Source organism: Myxocyprinus asiaticus, chromosome 22 (genome assembly GCF_019703515.2).
Source record: "Myxocyprinus asiaticus isolate MX2 ecotype Aquarium Trade chromosome 22, UBuf_Myxa_2, whole genome shotgun sequence".
NCBI classification, from domain to species: Eukaryota; Metazoa; Chordata; class Actinopteri; order Cypriniformes; family Catostomidae; genus Myxocyprinus; species Myxocyprinus asiaticus.
This window is the reverse complement of record NC_059365.1, coordinates 85,001-106,606: the sequence shown is the minus strand read 5'-3', so window position 1 is coordinate 106,606 and position 21,606 is coordinate 85,001. Positions and strand designations below refer to the sequence as shown.

The following is a 21,606-nucleotide window of genomic DNA, read 5'->3' as shown; positions in this document are numbered from 1 at the left end:
TCTTTCAGAGGCTTTATATGGAGTTAGGATGAAAATAAGGTGCATTTCAAACTGTTCTGAGACCAGTGCAGACAGACAGCACACTGGAGGTTAAGTCATTCACTAAATAGGGAGCAAGGGAGCATCCTATAGCTCTCTATGCAGTTAAGTGCATTCACTCCTAAAATCTGATCAAAAGTTCAGTTTCAGGCTGCAGATGATGTTTGGATCACTCAACATGTTTGACAGACATGTGACAATGATAATCAGTACATAGATTCAGAATTTATAATGTATCATTTTATTTTAACATGATTGGCAGTGATTGGATGATGCTGGACATTACTTTGAATCTGAATTAATTATGCTAATTTATGATGTAATGTCTGTAACATGAATAATCAACACTCTTGGACAAACTATTTCATTAAAAAAAAAAAAAAAAAAAAAAAAACAATATCGGACTTTCTATAGCTTGATAATATTTAAAATTTCACAACTTTGTCCCGCTGTCCACATGCCAGGACATACATTTTTAGGAAAATATTTGGTCGAAAAATATATATAGTTTTTGCATGTTTATTAGGTGCTACTAGTTACAAATCAAAAAGGGAAATGCACACAGCAGTCACGCTCGAGTCTCTGGAGGATAAATAAACTCCCACAAGCAGATTAAAGCACAAGATTCAAACTTTCAACCTTTTTCTATTTCTCTGCTGAGCTGAAACACTTCAATATTACATTTTTTAATAGATTTTTTTCATCAGGAGTGACTGCAAAAATCACCTTTACAAACACACGAGTCAAACACACAAAGCTGATCTATTTTATTTATTTCACAGATTAAAAACCAAAACATGAGCACAAATAGCAATGAGAAGAACATTAGAGAAGCTTAACGGGTCAGAAAAAGGAGTTTATTTCTGAAGTCACGTGTTCAGTGACATCACAACCTGATCAGTATTTACACAAACGTAATGCGTGAACGCGCCTGGTTGATCTGCCACACGTTCAGCTCCTCGTATTCGTCCAGAGCCGACTGGAACTGCACAGGCGTGAAACCACGAGACACGCAGCGCTGCTCCGCCTCCGACATACGGATGGACTTCACCGACCCTTCACCCGCCAGCTCACGCAACAGAGAGAAGATCACATCCGATGGACGCTGAGCCCTACACCAAAAACACAAATCATGTCTCAGACAATTATATATAAAGATGACTTCAGTTCATAATTCTGAATTAACACGCAACATCTGCATTTCTCTTTCAATGAATGTCAGCATGGATAACGCACAGAACAAACTGAACTGTGACAACTCAAATTTATTTATAAAGCACTTTAACAAATATAAAAGTAGACCAAAGTGCTGTACATTAAAAACTAATTAACAAGATGAAGCTAATTTACATAAAAATGCATAAACAGAGGAACATACAATCAGGTCTGTTTCACACACAGAGAGAAGTGCGTCTTCAGGCGGGTTTTAAACATTTATAGTGGTGATGCAGTGTGTAGCTTCTTGTTTCTTAAACAACCATGTTGGGAGACGTATCCCGTGGTTGTGAAAAAAGATGTTACTGTGTTTCAGATGAGGGAAATTAATGGCCTGCATCAAGCAAAGAAAACTAAGGAGATTGCTGAAATCAATGTAATTGGGTTAAGAACTGTCCAACGCATTATTAAAACCTGGAAGGATAGTGGTGAACCGTCAGCTTCGCGGAAGAAATGTAGTCGGAAAAAAATCTTGATTGATCACGATCGGAGATCACTAAAATGCTTGAAGTCACATCGTAAAGAATCGTCAGTAGAACTCACGGCTATGTTTAATAATGAGAGTAAGAGCATTTCCACACGCACAATGTGACGAGAATTTACAGGATTGGGACTAAACAGCTGTGTGGCCACAAGAAAGCCACTTGTTAGTAAGGCTAATCTGAAAAAAACAACTTCAGTTTGCTTGGGAGCATAAAGATTGAAGTGTGGAGCGATGGAAAAAGGTCATGTGGTCTGATGAGTCCAGATTTACCCTATTCCAATGTGATGGGCACGTCAGGGTAAGAAGGGAAGCACATGATGCATTATGCATTATGCCCACTCTAAAAAGCCACTGGAGGCAGTGTTATGATCTGAGGTTGCTTCAATCGGTCAGGTCGAGGCTCAGCAATGTTATGCAGCAATAAAATGAAGTCAGCTGACTACCTGAATGTACTGAATGAACATTATCAATGGATATTTTTCTTCCCTGACGGCACGGGCATATTCCAGGACGACAATGCCAAGATTCATCAGGCTCAAATTGTGAAAGAGTGATTCAGGGAGCATGAGGAATCATTTCCACACATGAATTGACCACCACAGAGTCCTGATCCTTAACCTCATTGAAAGTCTTTGGGATGTGCTGGAGAAGACTTTACGAAGTGGTTTGACTTTCCCATCATCAATACAAGATCTCAGCCAAAAATTAATGCAACTCTGGACGGAAATAAATGTTGTTATGTTGCATAAGGTTGTCGAAACAATGCCATGACGAATGCACGCCGTAATCAAAGCTCAAGGCCAACGAAATATTTTTTGGACAGGCAGTGTATGCACTGATATAAGAAATGTATACTTGAAAACGGAGGTCAGCAGTTAATTTTGTGTGCTGATATATCACTGGTGTTCAGCTACCCTCCATCAAAGACATTAACCACAATGGGTGAGAAGCATTATCAAAGACACCTCTCACCCCAACCATGGTCTATTTACTCCTCTCGCATCTAGGAGACGCTATAGGAGTCTTCGCTGTCGCACCAGCAGACTCAGGAACAGTTTCTTTCCCTCAGCTGTCAGCCTACTGAACTCTAAACTCAGGCGCTGAACACTACATCCCACTCAGACTACATTTATTTATTTATTTTTGCACATAATTTCTACCTCTTGATGCCACTTGCACTGTTATGGTCACCGGCCATATATATATATATATATATTTTTTTTTACATATTTATATGTACAATGTACAGTCAGTGTTTATACTTCTTCATTTGCACCTTGTACTGTATTCATAGACATTTGCATTGAGCTGGTCTCTGTTTCTCTACCTCATAACTTTGCACTCCATAAAAATCTTTATTGTATATACTCATATATATTTATATGTGTATATATATTTTATATATATTGTTATTTGTACTTCTGGTTAGATGCTAACTGCATTTCATTAGCTCTGTACCTGTACTCTGCACAATGACAATAAAGTTGGATGTAATTTAATCTGGAAAATAACAGATGATATGTGATGCGTTCATTGCACATCAAAAACAAACACTGAATGAAGTGAAGAAAGTGTTCGTTTGGAGCGTTTATGATGAACTCCAGTGTCAGAGCGGAACAATCGAGTTCTGCTGTAAAAATCCTGAATAAATGATCAAGGAACATCGTCCAGTGTAACTAAAAAGTTCACTTTTGTCATTAGGGATTTATTCAACTAAGAGTTAAATGTACCCATCATTAAACCTTCTCTTAAAAGTATGTTTTCAAAGTAGTTGTGTGAATAACTGTTTGTGTACCTGGTGTTGTTGGTTTTGTCGGTCTGCAGAGAGTCTTTGCTCATCTCCATCAGTCTCATCGCTTCATTAACATCCTCCTTCTCCACAATGGACACCATCCGCAGACGAGCCTAAACACACACACACACACACACACACACACACACACACACACGAGTGAGGAAGTCAAAGGCAATAGATTTCAGAAAATCACCTAAATCTGACCTTCATTCTAACATATTAAAATCTGTAGATTTTAGGGATGGGACGATATGCTTCTCATGATTCGGTTCAATATACGATATGAGGTTACACTCAATTACAAAGTATGACAGAAAATTGTGCTTATTTTTTGGAAAATGTCTGAGCAAAATGCACATCATAATTGTTCATCAAAATAAAGTTCAATACAGAATATAAATTCTCAGTTTAAATAACAATTTATCATTTACCTTATACTATAAGATCACAATTAAACTCTTAAAATAATGAGTTGGCTACATTCAGTCCAGGTGCAGAACAATCAATAAAATTGAGTTTACATTCATTTGTATGACACGCTAATATGTTCAAAGAGCAAATGTTACGGTTCATTAACAAGAGAGAAATCTCTTTACTAATGTGATTAAAATATGCATTTTTACTTTCTGACTGTGAATAATGTGTCTTAATATCCTGAGTGTGTGAATCTCATCTTTGATGGACACACATTACACGGAGGAAACGATCTGTTTTAAGCACAAGCTAGATTTCCAGATATTCCAGTTCTTATATTTCTAAAAGATAAATTCAAGCACTTGAAGGATCTTGTGTGAACCCTGTAAACAGTGTAGATAAAAGTGCAGTAGAGGTAAAATCCAGTGATACAGAGATTATGATGTTTGACGGATCATTTCACTTATGATCACATGGACAGAAAACTGTTGCATATTGAGTTTTACGATACGATTAACTTTAGTTCGCAATATATCGAAATTCAATACATCATCCCATCCTAAGCAGATTTAAAGCAGAACATGATTTATCGTCCAGTTTATGAAGCTGAGCTGAAAATGCCCTCAAGCACACACACACACACACACACACACACACACACACACACAGAGACACACAGAGACACACACACACACACACACACACACACACACACACACACAGAGACACACAGAGACACACACACACACACATGTTGGTGCAGCTATCATTATGAGGACTCTCCATAGACATAATGATTTTTATACTGTATGAACTATAGATTCTATCCCCTAACCCTAACCCTACCCCTAAGCACACACACACACACACACACACACACACACACTCACACACACACATCACACACACATGTTGGTGCAATTATCATTATGAGGACTCTCCATAGACATAATGATTTTTATACTGTATAAACTATAGATTCTATCCCCTAACCCTAACCCTACCCCTAAACACACACACACACACACACACACACGTTGGTGCAGCTATCATTATGAGGACTCTCCATAGACATAATGATTTTTATACTGTATAAACTATAGATTCTATCCCCTAACCCTACCCCTAAGCACACACATCACACACACACTCACACACACACACACACACACACACACACACACACACACTCATGTTGGGGCAGCTATCATTATGAGGACTCTCCATAGACATAATGATTTTTATACTGTATAAACTATAGATTCTATCCCCTAACCCTAACCCTACCCCTAAACACACACACACACACACACACACACACACACACACACACACGTTGGTGCAGCTATCATTATGAGGACTCTCCATAGACATAATGATTTTTATACTGTATGAACTATAGATTCTATCCCCTAACCCTAACCCTACCCCTAAACACACACACACACACACACACACACACACACACACACACACGTTGGTGCAGCTATCATTATGAGGACTCTCCATAGACATAATGATTTTTATACTGTATGAACTATAGATTCTATCCCCTAACCCTAACCCTACCCCTAAGCACACACACACACTCACACATCACACACACACACACATGTTGGTGCAATTATCATTATGAGGACTCTCCATAGACATAAAGATTTTTATACTGTATAAACTATAGATTCTATCCCCTAACCCTAACCCTACCCCTAAACACACACACACACACACACACACACACACATGTTGGTGCAGCTATCATTATGAGGACTCTCCATAGACATAATGATTTTTATACTGTATAAACTATAGATTCTATCCCCTAACCCTAACCCTACCCCTAAGCACACACACACACACACACACACACACACATCACACACACACACACACATGTTGGTGCAATTATCATTATGAGGACTCTCCATAGACAAAGATTTTTATACTGTATAAACTATAGATTCTATCCCCTAACCCTAACCCTACCCCTAAACACACACACACACACACACACACATGTTGGTGCAGCTATCATTATGAGGACTCTCCATAGACAATGATTTTTATACTGTATAAACTATAGATTCTATCCCCTAACCCTAACCCTACCCCTAAACACACACACACACACACACACACACACACACACACACACACACACACACACATGTTGGTGCAGCTATCATTATGAGGACTCTCCATAGACATAATGATTTTTATACTGTACAAACTATAGATTCTATCCCCTAACCCTAACCCTACCCCTAAACACACACACACACACACACACACACATATGTTGGTGCAGCTATCATTATGAGGACTCTCCATAGACAATGATTTTTATACTGTATAAACTATAGATTCTATCCCCTAACCCTAAGCACACACACACACACACTCACACACACACATCACACACACACATCACACACACTCACACACACACTCACACACACACACTCACACACACACTCACACACACTCACACACATGTTGGTGCAGCTATCATTATGAGGACTCTCCATAGACAATGATTTTTATACTGTATAAACTATAGATTCTATCCCCTAACCCTAAGCACACACACACACACTCACACACACACACTCACACACACACTCACACACTCACACACACACTCACACACACACACACACATGTTGGTGCAGCTATCATTATGAGGACTCTCCATAGACATAAAGATTTTTATACTGTATAAACTATAGATTCTATCCCCTAACCCTACCCCTAAACACACACACACACACACACACACACACACACACACACACACACACACACACACACACACGTTGGTGCAGCTATCATTATGAGGACTCTCCATAGACATAAAGATTTTTATACTGTATAAACTATAGATTCTATCCCCTAACCCTACCCCTAAACACACACACACACACACACACACACACACACACACACACACACACATGTTGGTGCAGCTATCATTATGAGGACTCTCCATAGACATAATGATTTTTATACTGTACAAACTATAGATTCTATCCCCTAACCCTAAACACACACACACACACACACACACACACACACACACACACTCACACACACACACACGTTGGTGCAGCTATCATTATGAGGACTCTCCATAGACATAATGATTTTTATACTGTACAAACTATAGATTCTATCCCCTAACCCTACCCCTAAACACACACACACACACACACACACACACACACACACACACACACACACACACACACATGTTGGTGCAGCTATCATTATGAGGACTCTCCATAGACATAATGATTTTTATACTGTATGAACTATAGATTCTATCCCCTAACCCTAACCCTACCCCTAAACCTAACCCTCACAAAAAACTTTCTGCATTTTTACATTTTCAATAAAACATCATTTAATATGTTATTTCCCTTGTGAGGACCGCCCAAAAGATCCTCACAACCAGAAATGTCCTCACAGAACTGGTTGATTCTCAAAACTTGGTCCTCACAAGTATAGCAAAACCTGTACACACCCGTACACCCACACTTCTAGTAGCTCATGATGTCATCCTCATTAATCAACAATCTTCATCATCATCTTCAGCTGACCTCGTGAACAAACTGTTGCGTTGTGCCGGCACTGTCAGACCGAGACAAGTGCAATGCCTTCTGGGAAAGCTGGCAACTGCTCAAGTCTCGGCCTCTCAATACCAGCTAGCTAAACCGTGTGTGCGGTGTCGCGTACAATCAGTTTTGCATGGGTTTGCACAGCGGCAGGATCAGAGGCTGACTGCCCACCCTGCAAAGCTGATCGTCACCACGACAACAACAGACAAGTGCTCGGCGTCATGGATCTTAAGCGCTTCTGGCACCTGAGAAACAGAATGTGTTTAACCAGAGAACGGCCGTGTGTGTCGTGAAGTGCCATTTCTACAGTAGATATTTATGCAGCTACCTGCACAAACAGCACTTTTAACACAATCAGCCACATCGGGTTAACAGCAAAACACTGTGTGTGTGTGTGTGTGTGTGTGTGTGTGTGTGTGTGTGTTTGCTTGATAGAGAGTGTGTGTTTGTGTGAGAGCGTGTGTGCTTGAGTGAGCGCCTGTGTGTGAGAGAGTGTGTGTGCTTGAGCGCGTGTGTGAGAGCGTGTGCGCTTGAGAGAGTGTGTGTGAGCGTGTGTGCTTGAGAGAGTGTGTGTGAGCGTGTGTGGGTGTGTTTGTGTGAGAGCGTGTACTTGAGTGAGCGCATGTGTGTGGGTGTGTTTGTGAGAGAGTGTGTGTCCTTGAGTGTGCGTGTGTGAGCGTGTGCGCTTGAGAGAGAGAGTGCGTGTGTGAGCGTGTGCGCTTGAGAGAGAGAGTGCGTGTGTGAGCGTGTGCGCTTGAGAGAGAGAGTGCGTGTGTGAGCGTGTGCGCTTGAGAGAGAGAGTGCGTGTGTGAGCGTGTGCGCTTGAAAGCGTGCGCGAGCGTGTGTGCTTGAGAGAGTGTGTGTCCTTGAGTGTGCGTGTGTTTGTGAGAGAGTGTGTGTCCTTGAGTGTGCGTGTGCGCTTGAGAGAGAGAGTGCGTGTGTGAGCGTGTGCGCTTGAGAGAGAGAGTGCGTGTGTGAGCGTGTGCGCTTGAGAGAGAGAGTGCGTGTGTGAGCGTGTGCGCTTGAGAGAGAGAGTGCGTGTGTGAGCGTGTGCGCTTGAGAGAGAGAGTGCGTGTGTGAGCGTGTGCGCTTGAGAGAGAGAGTGCGTGTGTGAGCGTGTGCGCTTGAGAGAGAGAGTGCGTGTGTGAGCGTGTGCGCTTGAGAGAGAGAGTGTGCGTGTGTGAGCGTGTGCGCTTGAGAGAGAGAGTGCGTGTGTGAGCGTGTGCGCTTGAGAGAGAGAGTGCGTGTGAGCGTGTGCGCTTGAGAGAGAGAGTGCGTGTGAGCGTGTGCGCTTGAGAGAGAGAGTGCGTGTGAGCGTGTGCGCTTGAGAGAGAGAGTGCGTGTGAGCGTGTGCGCTTGAGAGAGAGAGTGCGTGTGAGCGTGTGCGCTTGAGAGAGAGAGTGCGTGTGAGCGTGTGCGCTTGAGAGAGAGAGTGCGTGAGAGCGTGTGCGCTTGAGAGAGAGAGTGTGTGTGAGCGTGTGTGGGTGTGTTTGTGTGAGAGCGTGTACTTGCGTGAGCGCATGTGTGTGGGTGTGTTTGTCAGAGAGTGTGTGTCCTTGAGTGTGCGTGTGTGAGCGTGTGCGCTTGAGAGTGCGTGTGTGAGCGTGTGCGCTTGAGAGTGCGTGTGTGAGCGTGTGCGCTTGAGAGTGCGTGTGTGAGCGTGTGCGCTTGAGTGCGTGTGCGCTTGAGTGCGTGTGAGCGTGTGCGCTTGAGAGTGCGTGTGTGAGCGTGTGCGCTTGAGAGTGCGTGTGTGAGCGTGTGCGCTTGAGAGTGCGTGTGTGAGCGTGTGCGCTTGAGAGTGCGTGTGAGCGTGTGCGCTTGAGAGTGCGTGTGTGAGCGTGTGCGCTTGAGAGTGCGTGTGTGAGCGTGTGCGCTTGAGAGTGCGTGTGTGAGCGTGTGCGCTTGAGAGTGCGTGTGTGAGCGTGTGCGCTTGAGAGAGAGAGTGCGTGTGTGAGCGTGTGCGCTTGAGAGAGAGTGCGTGTGTGAGCGTGTGCGCTTGAGAGAGAGTGCGTGTGTGAGCGTGTGCGCTTGAGAGAGAGAGTGCGTGTGTGAGCGTGTGCGCTTGAGAGAGAGAGTGCGTGTGTGAGCGTGTGCGCTTGAGGAGAGAGAGTGCGTGTGTGAGCGTGTGCGCTTGAGAGAGAGAGTGCGTGTGTGAGCGTGTGCGCTTGAGAGAGAGAGTGCGTGTGTGAGCGTGTGCGCTTGAGAGAGAGAGTGCGTGTGTGAGCGTGTGCGCTTGAGAGAGAGAGTGCGTGTGTGAGCGTGTGCGCTTGAGAGAGAGAGTGCGTGTGTGAGCGTGTGCGCTTGAGAGAGAGAGTGCGTGTGTGAGCGTGTGCGCTTGAGAGAGAGAGTGCGTGTGTGAGCGTGTGCGCTTGAGAGAGAGAGTGCGTGTGTGAGCGTGTGCGCTTGAGAGAGAGAGTGCGTGTGTGAGCGTGTGCGCTTGAGAGAGAGAGTGCGTGTGTGAGCGTGTGCGCTTGAGAGAGAGAGTGCGTGTGTGAGCGTGTGCGCTTGAGAGAGAGAGTGCGTGTGTGAGCGTGTGCGCTTGAGAGAGAGAGTGCGTGTGTGAGCGTGTGCGCTTGAGAGAGAGAGTGCGTGTGTGAGCGTGTGCGCTTGAGAGAGAGAGTGCGTGTGAGCGTGTGCGCTTGAGAGAGAGTGCGTGTGAGCGTGTGCGCTTGAGAGTGCGTGTGAGCGTGTGCGCTTGAGAGCGTGCGCGAGCGTGTGTGCTTGAGAGAGTGTGTGTGAGCGTGTGTGGGTGTGTTTGTGTGAGAGCGTGTACTTGAGTGAGCGCATGTGTGTGGGTGTGTTTGTGAGAGAGTGTGTGTCCTTGAGTGTGCGTGTGTGAGCGCTTGAGAGAGAGAGTGCGTGTGTGAGCGTGCGCTTGAGAGAGAGAGTGCGTGTGTGAGCGTGCGCTTGAGAGAGAGAGTGCGTGTGTGAGCGTGTGCGCTTGAGAGAGAGAGTGCGTGTGTGAGCGTGTGCGCTTGAGAGAGAGAGTGCGTGTGTGAGCGTGCGCTTGAGAGAGAGAGAGTGCGTGTGTGAGCGTGCGCTTGAGAGAGAGAGTGCGTGTGAGCGCGTGCGCTTGAGAGAGAGAGTGCGTGTGAGCGCGTGCGCTTGAGAGAGAGAGTGCGTGTGAGCGTGTGCGCTTGAGTGCGTGTGCGCTTGAGTGCGTGTGAGCGTGTGCGCTTGAGTGCGTGTGAGCGTGTGCGCTTGAGTGCGTGTGAGCGTGTGCGCTTGAGAGAGAGAGAGAGAGTGCGTGTGAGCGTGTGCGCTTGAGAGAGAGAGAGAGAGTGCGTGTGTGAGCGTGTGCGCTTGAGAGAGAGAGAGAGAGTGCGTGTGTGAGCGTGTGCGCTTGAGAGAGAGAGAGAGAGTGCGTGTGTGAGCGTGTGCGCTTGAGAGAGAGAGAGAGAGTGCGTGTGTGAGCGTGTGCGCTTGAGAGAGAGAGAGAGAGTGCGTGTGAGCGTGCGCTTGAGAGAGAGAGAGAGAGTGCGTGTGTGAGCGTGTGCTTGAGAGAGAGAGAGAGAGTGCGTGTGTGAGCGTGTGCGCTTGAGAGAGAGAGAGAGAGTGCGTGTGTGAGCGTGTGCGCTTGAGAGAGAGAGAGTGAGTGCGTGTGTGAGCGTGTGCGCTTGAGAGAGAGAGAGTGAGTGCGTGTGTGAGCGTGTGCGCTTGAGAGAGAGAGAGTGCGTGTGCGAGCGTGTGCGCTTGAGAGAGAGAGAGGTGCATGTGCGAGCGTGTGCGCTTGAGAGAGAGAGAGGTGCGTGTGCGAGCGTGTGCGCTTGAGAGAGAGAGAGTGCGTGTGTGAGCGTGTGCGCTTGAGAGAGAGAGAGTGCGTGTGTGAGCGTGTGCGCTTGAGAGAGAGAGAGTGCGTGTGTGAGCGTGTGCGCTTGAGAGAGAGAGAGTGCGTGTGTGAGCGTGTGTGCTTGAGAGAGAGAGTGTGTGTGTGTGTGTGTGTGTGTGTGTGAGTGTGTGTGTGTGTGTGCGAGAGCAGAACTGATCCTGTGTGTGAGTCAAGTGCACACACTGCAGTAGGACACACACACTACCTGCACTGTAAGCACTTTACCACACACAGGACACACACGAGACAGAGAAAGAGTGTGTCCGAGTGCGAGACAAAAATGGTCTCTGAAATTATGATGGAACACCCAGTTTTAGCATGTGTCTTTACAAAGTAAAATGCATTTTAAATCTTTTGATGGATTATAATATAATGTCACTGTTTTCTTTGAATCTGATCACAGTTCAGTCATACCTGTCACAGGGCAGTTCAGAGGCCAAGAGACACTATCAATAATAGCTGTGTAGTTACTGCATTTTGTCTTTGTACGTCAATAAGATATACACACAGTATATCCACATTCCCAGACAGATAACACGCGTGTCTCACCAGTGCAGTAGAGAGACGCAGGATTGACAGCAGTGTTCGCGCTGAGGTGAATGTGGTGTCTTTACTGACTCGTGCCTCTTTCCTCATCTCAACATATGCAGCTGTGATGTAATCAGACAGAGACTCGGGAATCACCGGCTGCTTCTGTTTACACTTGCTGATGTAACGCCTACAGACAGACAGAAACACAGACAGGATGTAAGACAGGGTTGCAGGCCTTAAAGATGTAAAATGGGATCCTAATAAATGCTGTTTTTAAAATCAGAACAAAAACGGCACATATGTGGTGAGATTGAAATATATTTAAGAACAGAGCGCTGACATTCTGCTGCATCAAAATCACCTCATGAGTTTCATGTCTATGGGGTTGAAGTGTGTTGGCGGTTGTTTACAGTGCTGGTGCACGTATGTGATGTGTTGTGCGAGTCGCAGGTCGTTGTCCGTGTCGGGTTTGTCCTGAATGAGCCACAGCAGGTCAAATCGTGACAGCAGCGCCGCGGGCAGCTGGATGTTCTGTTCGATGGTTTTGCGCGGGTTGTAGCGTCCGTATGCCGGGTTCGCCGCTGCCAGGATCGAACAGCGCGCATTTAAAGACGTCATGATGCCGGCCTGAGACAAACAAACACAACGTGTCAATCTCCTGTTTAAGAGTCATAAACACTGAATCCAGAGTGTGCGACCGCTGCGTTACCTTGGCGATAGAAATAGTCTGTTGCTCCATGACCTCGTGAATCGCCGTACGATCAGCGTCGGCCATCTTATCAAACTCATCGATGCAGCACACGCCCAGATCAGCCAACACTAATGCCCCGCCCTCCAGGGTCATCTCCCCAGTGACAGGGTCACGCATCACTGCAGCTGTCAAACCAACACCTGACGAGCCACGACCAGTCGTGTACTGACCTGACACACACACACACACAGAGTTTAAAGCGAGACACGTGAGACTGAGCGAGTTGTATATGATGTCATGTGGGGTCACTCACTGCGCGGGGCGAGACGATCGATGTATGACAGCAGCTGAGACTTGGCAACACCCGGATCACCCATCAGACACATGTTGATGTTTCCTACAAACACGAAACACATTAAGAACACAACACACATCGACCTTGTTCACAGCAGCACCATCTTTATTTGTAACAGGAAGGAGACTGTGAGGGACAGACGTACAGTCACTTCAGTGGGTTGCACTATTGTTTAAAGGGTCATGAAACAGATGTTCACAGATATGTTCAGGCTGCACAATACTAAAAACAATTACAGCACTCATGTTCATTGTTAAAAGGGGAAGTGGTTATTTTTATTTTTTAGCCATTTCGTTCTTCTGGTTTTAAAACTAAACTTGAAGCAATGTCATAAAATATGAGATCTATGAGTAAACTAAGTTGTGATTGGAAGAATGGTACTCTAATACTTCATTTGATTGAGCATTTGTCCACATTATTCATGAGGAGGAATGCTTTTATCCAATCACAGCGCTGCCTCATGTATGAGCTCACATTATAGTGGAGAATTTAAAAGGCCTCACAGATGTGACAGCGGTTCCTGACACATGAGTGACTTTTACAGTGGTGAGATCAGAATCACTCATCAGAACGGACGGCATAACCGGACCAAGCGTTTGTTGGCCGATGTTTTGCTACTTGCGCTCGTATTATGAAGCAGCTTAAAGACACACATATTCCATCACGTCTTCTCTGTACATCTGATCATAGACAGGATAACACGATGGCTTGCTCAAATCTCAAAGTTGTGTCGGCTCTCTTTTTGGTTTCCTTTACATTGTGCGAAAGTTACCGGGATTTACGCCTGCAGAGTTGACCAGCGTGCCGTTGTTAAGACAATGAAATTGAAATACAGGATAACTTTACACAAACAAGGTTAATAAGGGATTTTATCACACAATATTCATATTAACACTTATTATGTTTAAGTATTATAGTTGTACTTTTGAAACGGTGTCTACGTTTTGTGTATTAGACTCGTTCACTTTGTGTATTACTGAATATGATTTTATTTTCTTTAGAAAAAGAGGGATGAGTCTACATTATTTTAAGTGTTAGTCAAAATGATGCCACAAACACTGTTAATAGACTTGTATTAAACCCCAAAGCATTGTTTGTAAGAATATGACTTTATATGAGGTCCACTTTCACATCGTTCTCAAATGTTTGATTTGTAAACTGTTCTATCATCTTCTCACATTTATACTTTTGTCCCACGGTTGAAATACAGCAAACTCATTTCCTCTCACATTTTGATGTTCAGCCATGTCTTTCGTGGGTGAGCGTGTTGTGTTTGACGTCCTCCCGTCCACTATATACCTCTTTAAGTCTAAAGTGTGAATGACTGGTGCTGAACTGGGGGGGGTTTCATGACTCTTTAAAGTGTTTTGCATAGTTCTGCTGGCAAAATATTGTAAACCAAAAAAATAAATCCAGAAAAACAAGTGATGTGACCGTGCAGCGTTATACAGTGCATGCCACTGAAGAGACTTTAAGTTTCTATCAGTCTCATTTTCACTCATGTCAGAAATCTAATATGACACTCCTGACACACATGATCTCACCTCTGATCTTCATCCCACGTGGCGCCTGCTCGACTCCGCCCACCAGCAGCAGCAGCAGCGCTTTCTTCACGTCCTCATGACCGTAAATCTCTGGAGCGATTGAACCCGCCAACTTCTCATAAAAATCCTCCTCTGCGCACACGCACACACAAGCAATACATTTTATCAGTGCATGGGTTTGTTTCCCAGGGATCTACAGGAACTTATAAACACACACTGCAACAGTGTCATGTACCTGTGATGTGTCTGAGCTCTTCATCAGTCAGTTCTTCAGTTCCCAGCTCATCATCTTCAGTTTTATTCATCAGAGTGATCGAGTGACACTCCAGATATGTCTCTGACAGCAAACCCTAAAACACACAAATATACACTATATAAACTCTAGAGATGTGCAGGACTTCATATTAACTTATTGGCTCAAAGCACACTGTAGATCATTGTGTTTCAAAGTCACTAGCCATTTATCATTTTCACTAACCAAAATCCCTCTCTCCATAAAAAGTTAACTGGAGACTGTAACTGCACGCATTTCTTTGGACATTTTATCTGAACGAGAGTGATGAGTTTGGCAGGACACAAGACTAATGATTTCAGTCATCTCTTTGAATATCTGAAGGCAAACATGACCAGTTAGAACGAGGAAAACTTTATCAATAATTTGTTCTTAATTCATGGAAGTCCAGACTTATTGAACTTGCCCTTATTAAAGTTCACCATTGTTCTTCTATTGTTTAACAGTGATATTTGTAATAAGCTCATAATCACAGGTGGGACCATGGATAGCTCCTCATTACTGTGGTTAGGTCAATGTAGACAGTCTTTCTATATAATATTTATGAAAAATCTAACAGCCTAAACACATTTAGAAACTACAACTCACAGTTCACAGCCATAATAAATGTAAGTATGTAACATTTCTGTTATCAGGTCATTCAGTTTGTTTATGAATGAGGTTTCACGAGTGTCGTTTCTTCAGAGCGCTTCACGTCTGATTCACTGTGTATGTGCAGCGTCAGACAAACACGTGATTACCCATACCTGTAATCAATCACACGCTCAGAGTCCAAAAACGTCTTGTGCGCAAATCACAAAATACACCATTTTTGGTTTCAAAATGGTGATTTATGCCGAAAGGTGAGCAGTTTGCATCCCAGTAAGGGTGAAGATGTGTGGATTGAAAAGTCTTGTAATTTATGTTGGTATATGCCAGTGTTGTTTCCCCTTTTAGTCAGAGGGGAACTGGCCCCCACAGTGAGTCTGGTTTCTCTCAAGATTATTTTTCTCCATTAATCAACATCTTATGGAGTTTTGTGTTCCTTGCCACAGTCACCTTCAGCTTGCACACTGGGGTTATAAATATAAATATTTATTCATATTAAGGCACAATTTACCATCATGTTTTTTTATTAAACCGCACTATTATGACTCAAATACATTACTATATTACAGCATTGTCTGTTAAAGCATAATTTTCTGTAAAGCTGCTTTGAAATGATGCATGTTGTGAAGAACGCTATATAAAGAAAAATGACTTGACTTTTCCTTCGTCAGTGTTTTTATAATGTCAACGCTGTCTTGCCAAACAACCAAAACATCCGAGCATTTTACTCCAGTCCTCAGGTCTTTACACCGGCTTCGTTACATTTAGAATTGATTTTAATGTACTATCACTCATTTATAAATCGCTTTATAGCCTAGAACTTAAATACATTTCAGATATGCTTGTTGAATATAAAGCTAACAGACCTCTCAGATCATTAGGATCAAGTTAGTTAGATATACAGAGGGTTCACTCAAAACAAGGAGACAGCATTTAGCTATTATGCCACCCGCAGCTGGCACCAGCTTCCAGAAGAGGTCAGATGTGCCCCAACAGTAGCCACATTTAAATCCAGACTGAAGACATTTAACACTTGTTGAACTGTGCATTTACAGACTGAACACTGTGCTGCACTGAATCAGTTTTATTTCTGTATTTTTCTTTATTGATTTGAATCATTTTACAATTTATTTTATTACATTTCATGTTCTTGTTTTAATTTATGCATCTTGTATTTTCTTTATTGTTTTTATGTAAAGCACTTTGAATTGCCATAGTGTATGAAAGAAACTTGCCATTCCTTCAAAGCGTGTGTTTCAGACAAGAAAAATATTTAGAGTTTATAAAGCACAGAACACAAAATATACATAATTTCATTTGCTTCAGCAGTCCGACAATCAGAGAATTTTCAATGCTGGAAAACCCCAGAAAATGCCCACTATTTGGAGGGTGGACGGGTGTTACAGGATTAGTTCACCCAAAAATTCTCTCATCATTTACTCACCCTCATGTCATCCCAGATGACTTACTTTCTTCTGCAGAACACAAATGAAGATTTTTAGAAGAAGAAAGTCATACACATCTGGGATGGCATGAAGGTGAGTAAATGATGAGAATTTTTATTTTTGGGTGAACTGTTCCTTTAAATGTCAAGCCCTGGGGATGTGTACGAGTTATTGACTAATCAAGTTCTTGTTCTGCACCAGCTAGTGTTATTAAAAACTCTTCTTGAAGATTGCCAATTGACCTTCCTTTGCACATTTGACTGAATTATACGATCTTTCCCTCTAAATCTCTCACCAAAACGTGCTGTTACAATTGAGTCCACTGGGGCACATGGTGGATGTGTGTCGAAGTGACGGATGACAGATAAATTGTATCTGTGCTTCTAAAGCAAGCCAAGTTAAGGCAATACTTGTAATTTTGTATTCTTATTGAATTAAATGCTATTGGTATTCGGTTCTTGTTGGAGTCATGCAACCCAACACACAAGGATCTGCTTTTATGGTGGAAAGAAAGTGAAAGCGGTACGAGAGTGTTATTTTTTCTCCCCCCCGTATTTTGGCAACTCCCACTATTGATATAATTAGACGTCAAATGATTGGACGAAAGTTGTCTATATGACACCAGCTTGACGACACCTTCTGATTGGATGGTTATCATTTAAGAACGGTATGTAAATACTGTAAAAGAACTATAAAGTACACATCTTCCAATATGATGCTGCGTGCGCAAGTTCACCACAATGATAAACTCAGTGATCAAAGGCCAGACATTTTTGCAAAGCAGTTTTACAGCCCCGTTGTCGCATTCATGTGCAAGAGCGCAAGAAATAACCAGATGCATTTTTATGGCAAAGGATGAGGCCATTATCTGTGGTCGGCAGTGACGGATTACACCTAATTGGTTTCAAGACTATTTGATGTTTTACCTTTTTAAAGTTTAGTTTAATTGTTACTTTAGTAGTTCTATTAAGAAGTTTAGAGTGCAAATTTCCTAATTCTAATTTCATACTAAAGTTTATTTTTCAGTGACAGCCCAATTGTTTTTATAATTTACAGAGAAGGAAATTTAAACTTTGACTACTGTTAGTATTAATTTATAACAATAACAGTAGCATTAATATTAGGGGCAAACTGTCATTACTTAATATTCCCATTACTGCAGTTTTTATTGCAAAATGTACAAATAAGAAAACATGTTGTTTGTTGAACACTGTTGATGTTTCAGGAAATAAATGCATTGTTTTCATTTCAGTATTCTTGTCAAAATATTTAAAGTATCGAATCGTGAGCTTAGTGTATCGTTACACCCCTACAGACAAGTGAATGATCAATTTACTTGTCTGAAGAACAAGCACGACAACGCTTAATGTCGAGCCCTGCCTAAATACAGGTCTATACAATCACAAAAACCACATACGAATGTGGTCAAAAACACGTGACCACATCACATTTGAGATGTAAATGCTAATCCGTCCTGTATGTGTCCCGACAGCAGTGAAGCTCCACCCCTCATCTGTCAATCAACTGCTGCACTAAAACAAGACTTCAAACTTTGCCGTTTACGAGCGGCTTGAAAAGGAAATAAACATCCTATCGGAAAATGTAAAAAAGCGGATACGTAATCACGAGAGCTTCACGGATCTTCTTTAGTGTGTTTAATATCAACACAGATGAGCTCCTTTAATACAGATAATCCACTAAAATAACAGATAATTCCACTCGACATGTTGCGTTTGTGCTTAGATTACATTCATCCACATCTGGGAGAAACACATTATTATCATCATCTTGCAGTAACACACTGACAGAGTGATTGATGTATGTCATCATGAAACAGAGACCCTCCAAATCCGAACACAAGTGTTCACAGGAGACGCATTTAAGTGACCAGATGTAAACAGTGATGTGTCTCACCTGACCACGTGATCAGATCACCCGAGATGCATCTTAATACCAGGTGGAAACGGGGTCAAAGGACTCATGATTTGAAAATAATGGGTTTAATATTGTTGTATTGTCGGTGATGTCCACTATACATGATTTTTGTTTTAATTTGATTTGAATAAATCATAATACAGTGGGTGTGTCTTAATTAGTTCTGTAGTTCAGTAATTAAGGCACTGGTCAGGTAGTTGGCCATTTCTAAGGCTGTCCCAATAACAAAATCCTGTTTTTGTTGATGATTTCGCTTCCTTTCAGTTGTTTAAAATGTGTGTGGTGACAGTAATTGAGCATGTGCAGCAGATGAAGTCTAATACAATTCATCAAACTTCCCAACAATGTATTGAGCACTTTTTCTCCTCTCTCACATGTACTCAATCATCTGAACATCACTGACCTGCTCGCACAAGAGCATACACAATCTTCAAGTATGTTGAATCCTACTGCTGGTGTTTGCATGTGGAAACGATGAAGTAAAATAAACCTGAGTCATATCAGAGCATTATAATAATAAACTGATCTCAGTTCAGATTCAGAAAGCGCAGTGGCTCTGTGTGTGTCACCTGCACAGCTTGTCTGAATCCAGAGCGCAGAAGAGGCAGGAATATTCCGGAAATGGCCACATGGTCCCCAGGCTGAGTCACACGTGTGTTTTCTCCACGCGCATAAATCGTCATACAGCGAGGAATGTTCCCGACGGGCACCTGATCGCTCTAAAATCAACACCGACATCACACAATTAATATTTTACTACTCACATTCTGTCAGACAATTTTGACGCTCAAATCGCACACTTACATGCTCCTGAATACGCAGTTCCTGGAACTTTATGAACTTTGACCCTCGTGTTTGCAGGTAGAGTCGGCCTCCTGATTTGTTGGTGACACACTCCTGACTGGGGCACATGATCAGGGGAGTGAAGCTCGGCGAGGCGATCTGATAAACAACAACAAACAGCGTTCATGTTATCAGAAGCACATGTGAATGTGTTAAACAACTCATCACATCAGTCACGCATGTACCGGCTGGTAAGTCTCGGCGCCACACTGATCACACGTGTATGTTGCGACGGTCATCATGGGTTTGACCTCCGTCGCTCTGGTGACGATGCCCCTGACGTTTACCAGCTGACCGATGCTGTCGGCTTTCACGTCACGCACCACCTTTGGCTTTAGCATAGATGGCGGGCGGAAATACACCTCACTGCCAAATCAAATGACTCAGAATTAGTGAACATCAACATACAAAGACAAGCAATCACGCAATGATGTGTGTGTGTGTGTGTGTTTATGGCGGAGGTCAGAGGCTGTGTGTTTGTGTCACTCACAATCTGCGCATGAGTTCAGACGGGTACTGGTTTCGGGAATCACGCGTATCTGCAGGGTCGTGACCTCTGGCCTCCATCATCAGCCTGTGCTCGATATAAACATCCAGTGCATCCTTCGCCACCACCTACAAAACACACGACTGACATCACTGCAGCGATACGACAAAAAACACACACACTGCCAAAAACCATCATGTGTTTGTTTTTCTACCATTCTATTGTTTTTATAGTGAACTAATCATGTGTTCTTAAGCTCATGCAAACCTTATTGCATTTTTACATTTTCATTGAGACAGTTTTACACTAGCGATTTCAGGGTTTTTTTGTCACGCACCTCTCGTTCTCTGTATTCAGGAAGCAGCTCATGAACGGCATCAGCGAACAGTGTAGTGTAACGTTTGGCGTTTTCACACACACTCTCCACCAGCTCAGGATCTTCCTCTGCCACATCATCTAAATCCACCACCAGCGTCACCTGTTCACGATGAGCCACTGACACCTGCACACACATGCATGTTAGCAAGAGTCTGATGCAGCGCTGCATGATCTGCAGAAACAGACATGAATCTCACCAGCTGAGCGCCGTATTTGAACACCTTCTTCCCAGAGTCATCCTCGCTGTAGAACTCCTGCAGGAAGCGCTTACACTTCTCTGAAACACACAATCACATACAATTCATCACAAACAACTAATGATGTTAATGAATAATCTATAATCAATTATTTGCCATTAATAATTTGATAGATTATTCTGATCGCTCCTTGATGTTGACATTTTCAAGTTTGCACCAGATGTCAAAAATCAAAGGGGGCGTTTACACGACAACGATGTACTAAAAACGGATACGTTTTTGAAAAGTTTCGCGTACAGACGACAACGTTGTCGAAACGATCCCAGTTCACACTGATCCACGAAAATGACTAAAAACACTGTATTATGCATGCCAGGCCAGTAGTTGGTGATGTCACTTTGTAAAGAAACACTACGCGCCAGCGCACATAAGCATTCTTCCACAGAGCAGTGAATACAAGCAATGAAGATGGCGATCGCTGGTCGTAGTAGTGATGCAGTAAATCTACACTTTGCTGGAGAAGCGTCAATAAACTCAAAATCTTAAACAGCACAAACACAGTCCTGTAGTCCGCCATTGTAGTTTTGAATGTCTCGCGCGTTGTTTTGAAGTACTCGCGCGCATGCCTATAGACTGAACATGTAATACACGTGCATATGACGTCATCGTTTTCACAAATTCTCGTTTCTGTATGTTTACACGGAGATGATAATGACATCGTTTTCAAAAACGTGCACTTTGAAACCCATTTTCAAAAGTTTGCGTTTTCAGGCCCCAAAATGCCATTGTCGTGTAAACGAACAGCCAAAACACATAAAAGTTTTCCATTTTTAGTTGAAAACATTGTTGTGTAAACGGCCCCAAACTTTGAAGAAAAAGCATCTTGTATTTAACACTAACCCGTTTCAAGCTTTTCACCACTTACAG

The 21,606-nt window shown here is 43.1% G+C and overlaps 1 protein-coding gene across 2 annotated transcripts in view; it reads right to left on the bottom strand.

Annotated features, from left to right (window-relative positions):
* Window positions 1-795: 795 nt before the first annotated feature.
* LOC127412751 (DNA replication licensing factor mcm7-A-like) overlaps window positions 796-21,606 on the bottom strand; it is a 22,906-nt gene continuing 2,095 nt past the window's right edge. For both annotated transcript variants that reach the window (XM_051649363.1, XM_051649364.1), the window contains exons 2-15: window positions 20,680-20,759; window positions 20,442-20,606; window positions 20,108-20,232; window positions 19,803-19,983; window positions 19,579-19,716; window positions 19,344-19,493; window positions 14,750-14,864; window positions 14,515-14,646; window positions 12,929-13,012; window positions 12,634-12,845; window positions 12,286-12,551; window positions 11,943-12,111; window positions 3,534-3,643; window positions 796-1,151 (exon numbers count right to left, since the gene is read on the bottom strand). In XM_051649363.1, coding sequence (XP_051505323.1) covers window positions 944-1,151; window positions 3,534-3,643; window positions 11,943-12,111; window positions 12,286-12,551; window positions 12,634-12,845; window positions 12,929-13,012; window positions 14,515-14,646; window positions 14,750-14,864; window positions 19,344-19,493; window positions 19,579-19,716; window positions 19,803-19,983; window positions 20,108-20,232; window positions 20,442-20,606; window positions 20,680-20,759 — 2,135 coding nt within the window. In that variant the 3' untranslated portion in view covers window positions 796-943. The remainder of the gene's footprint in view (window positions 1,152-3,533; window positions 3,644-11,942; window positions 12,112-12,285; window positions 12,552-12,633; window positions 12,846-12,928; window positions 13,013-14,514; window positions 14,647-14,749; window positions 14,865-19,343; window positions 19,494-19,578; window positions 19,717-19,802; window positions 19,984-20,107; window positions 20,233-20,441; window positions 20,607-20,679; window positions 20,760-21,606) is intronic.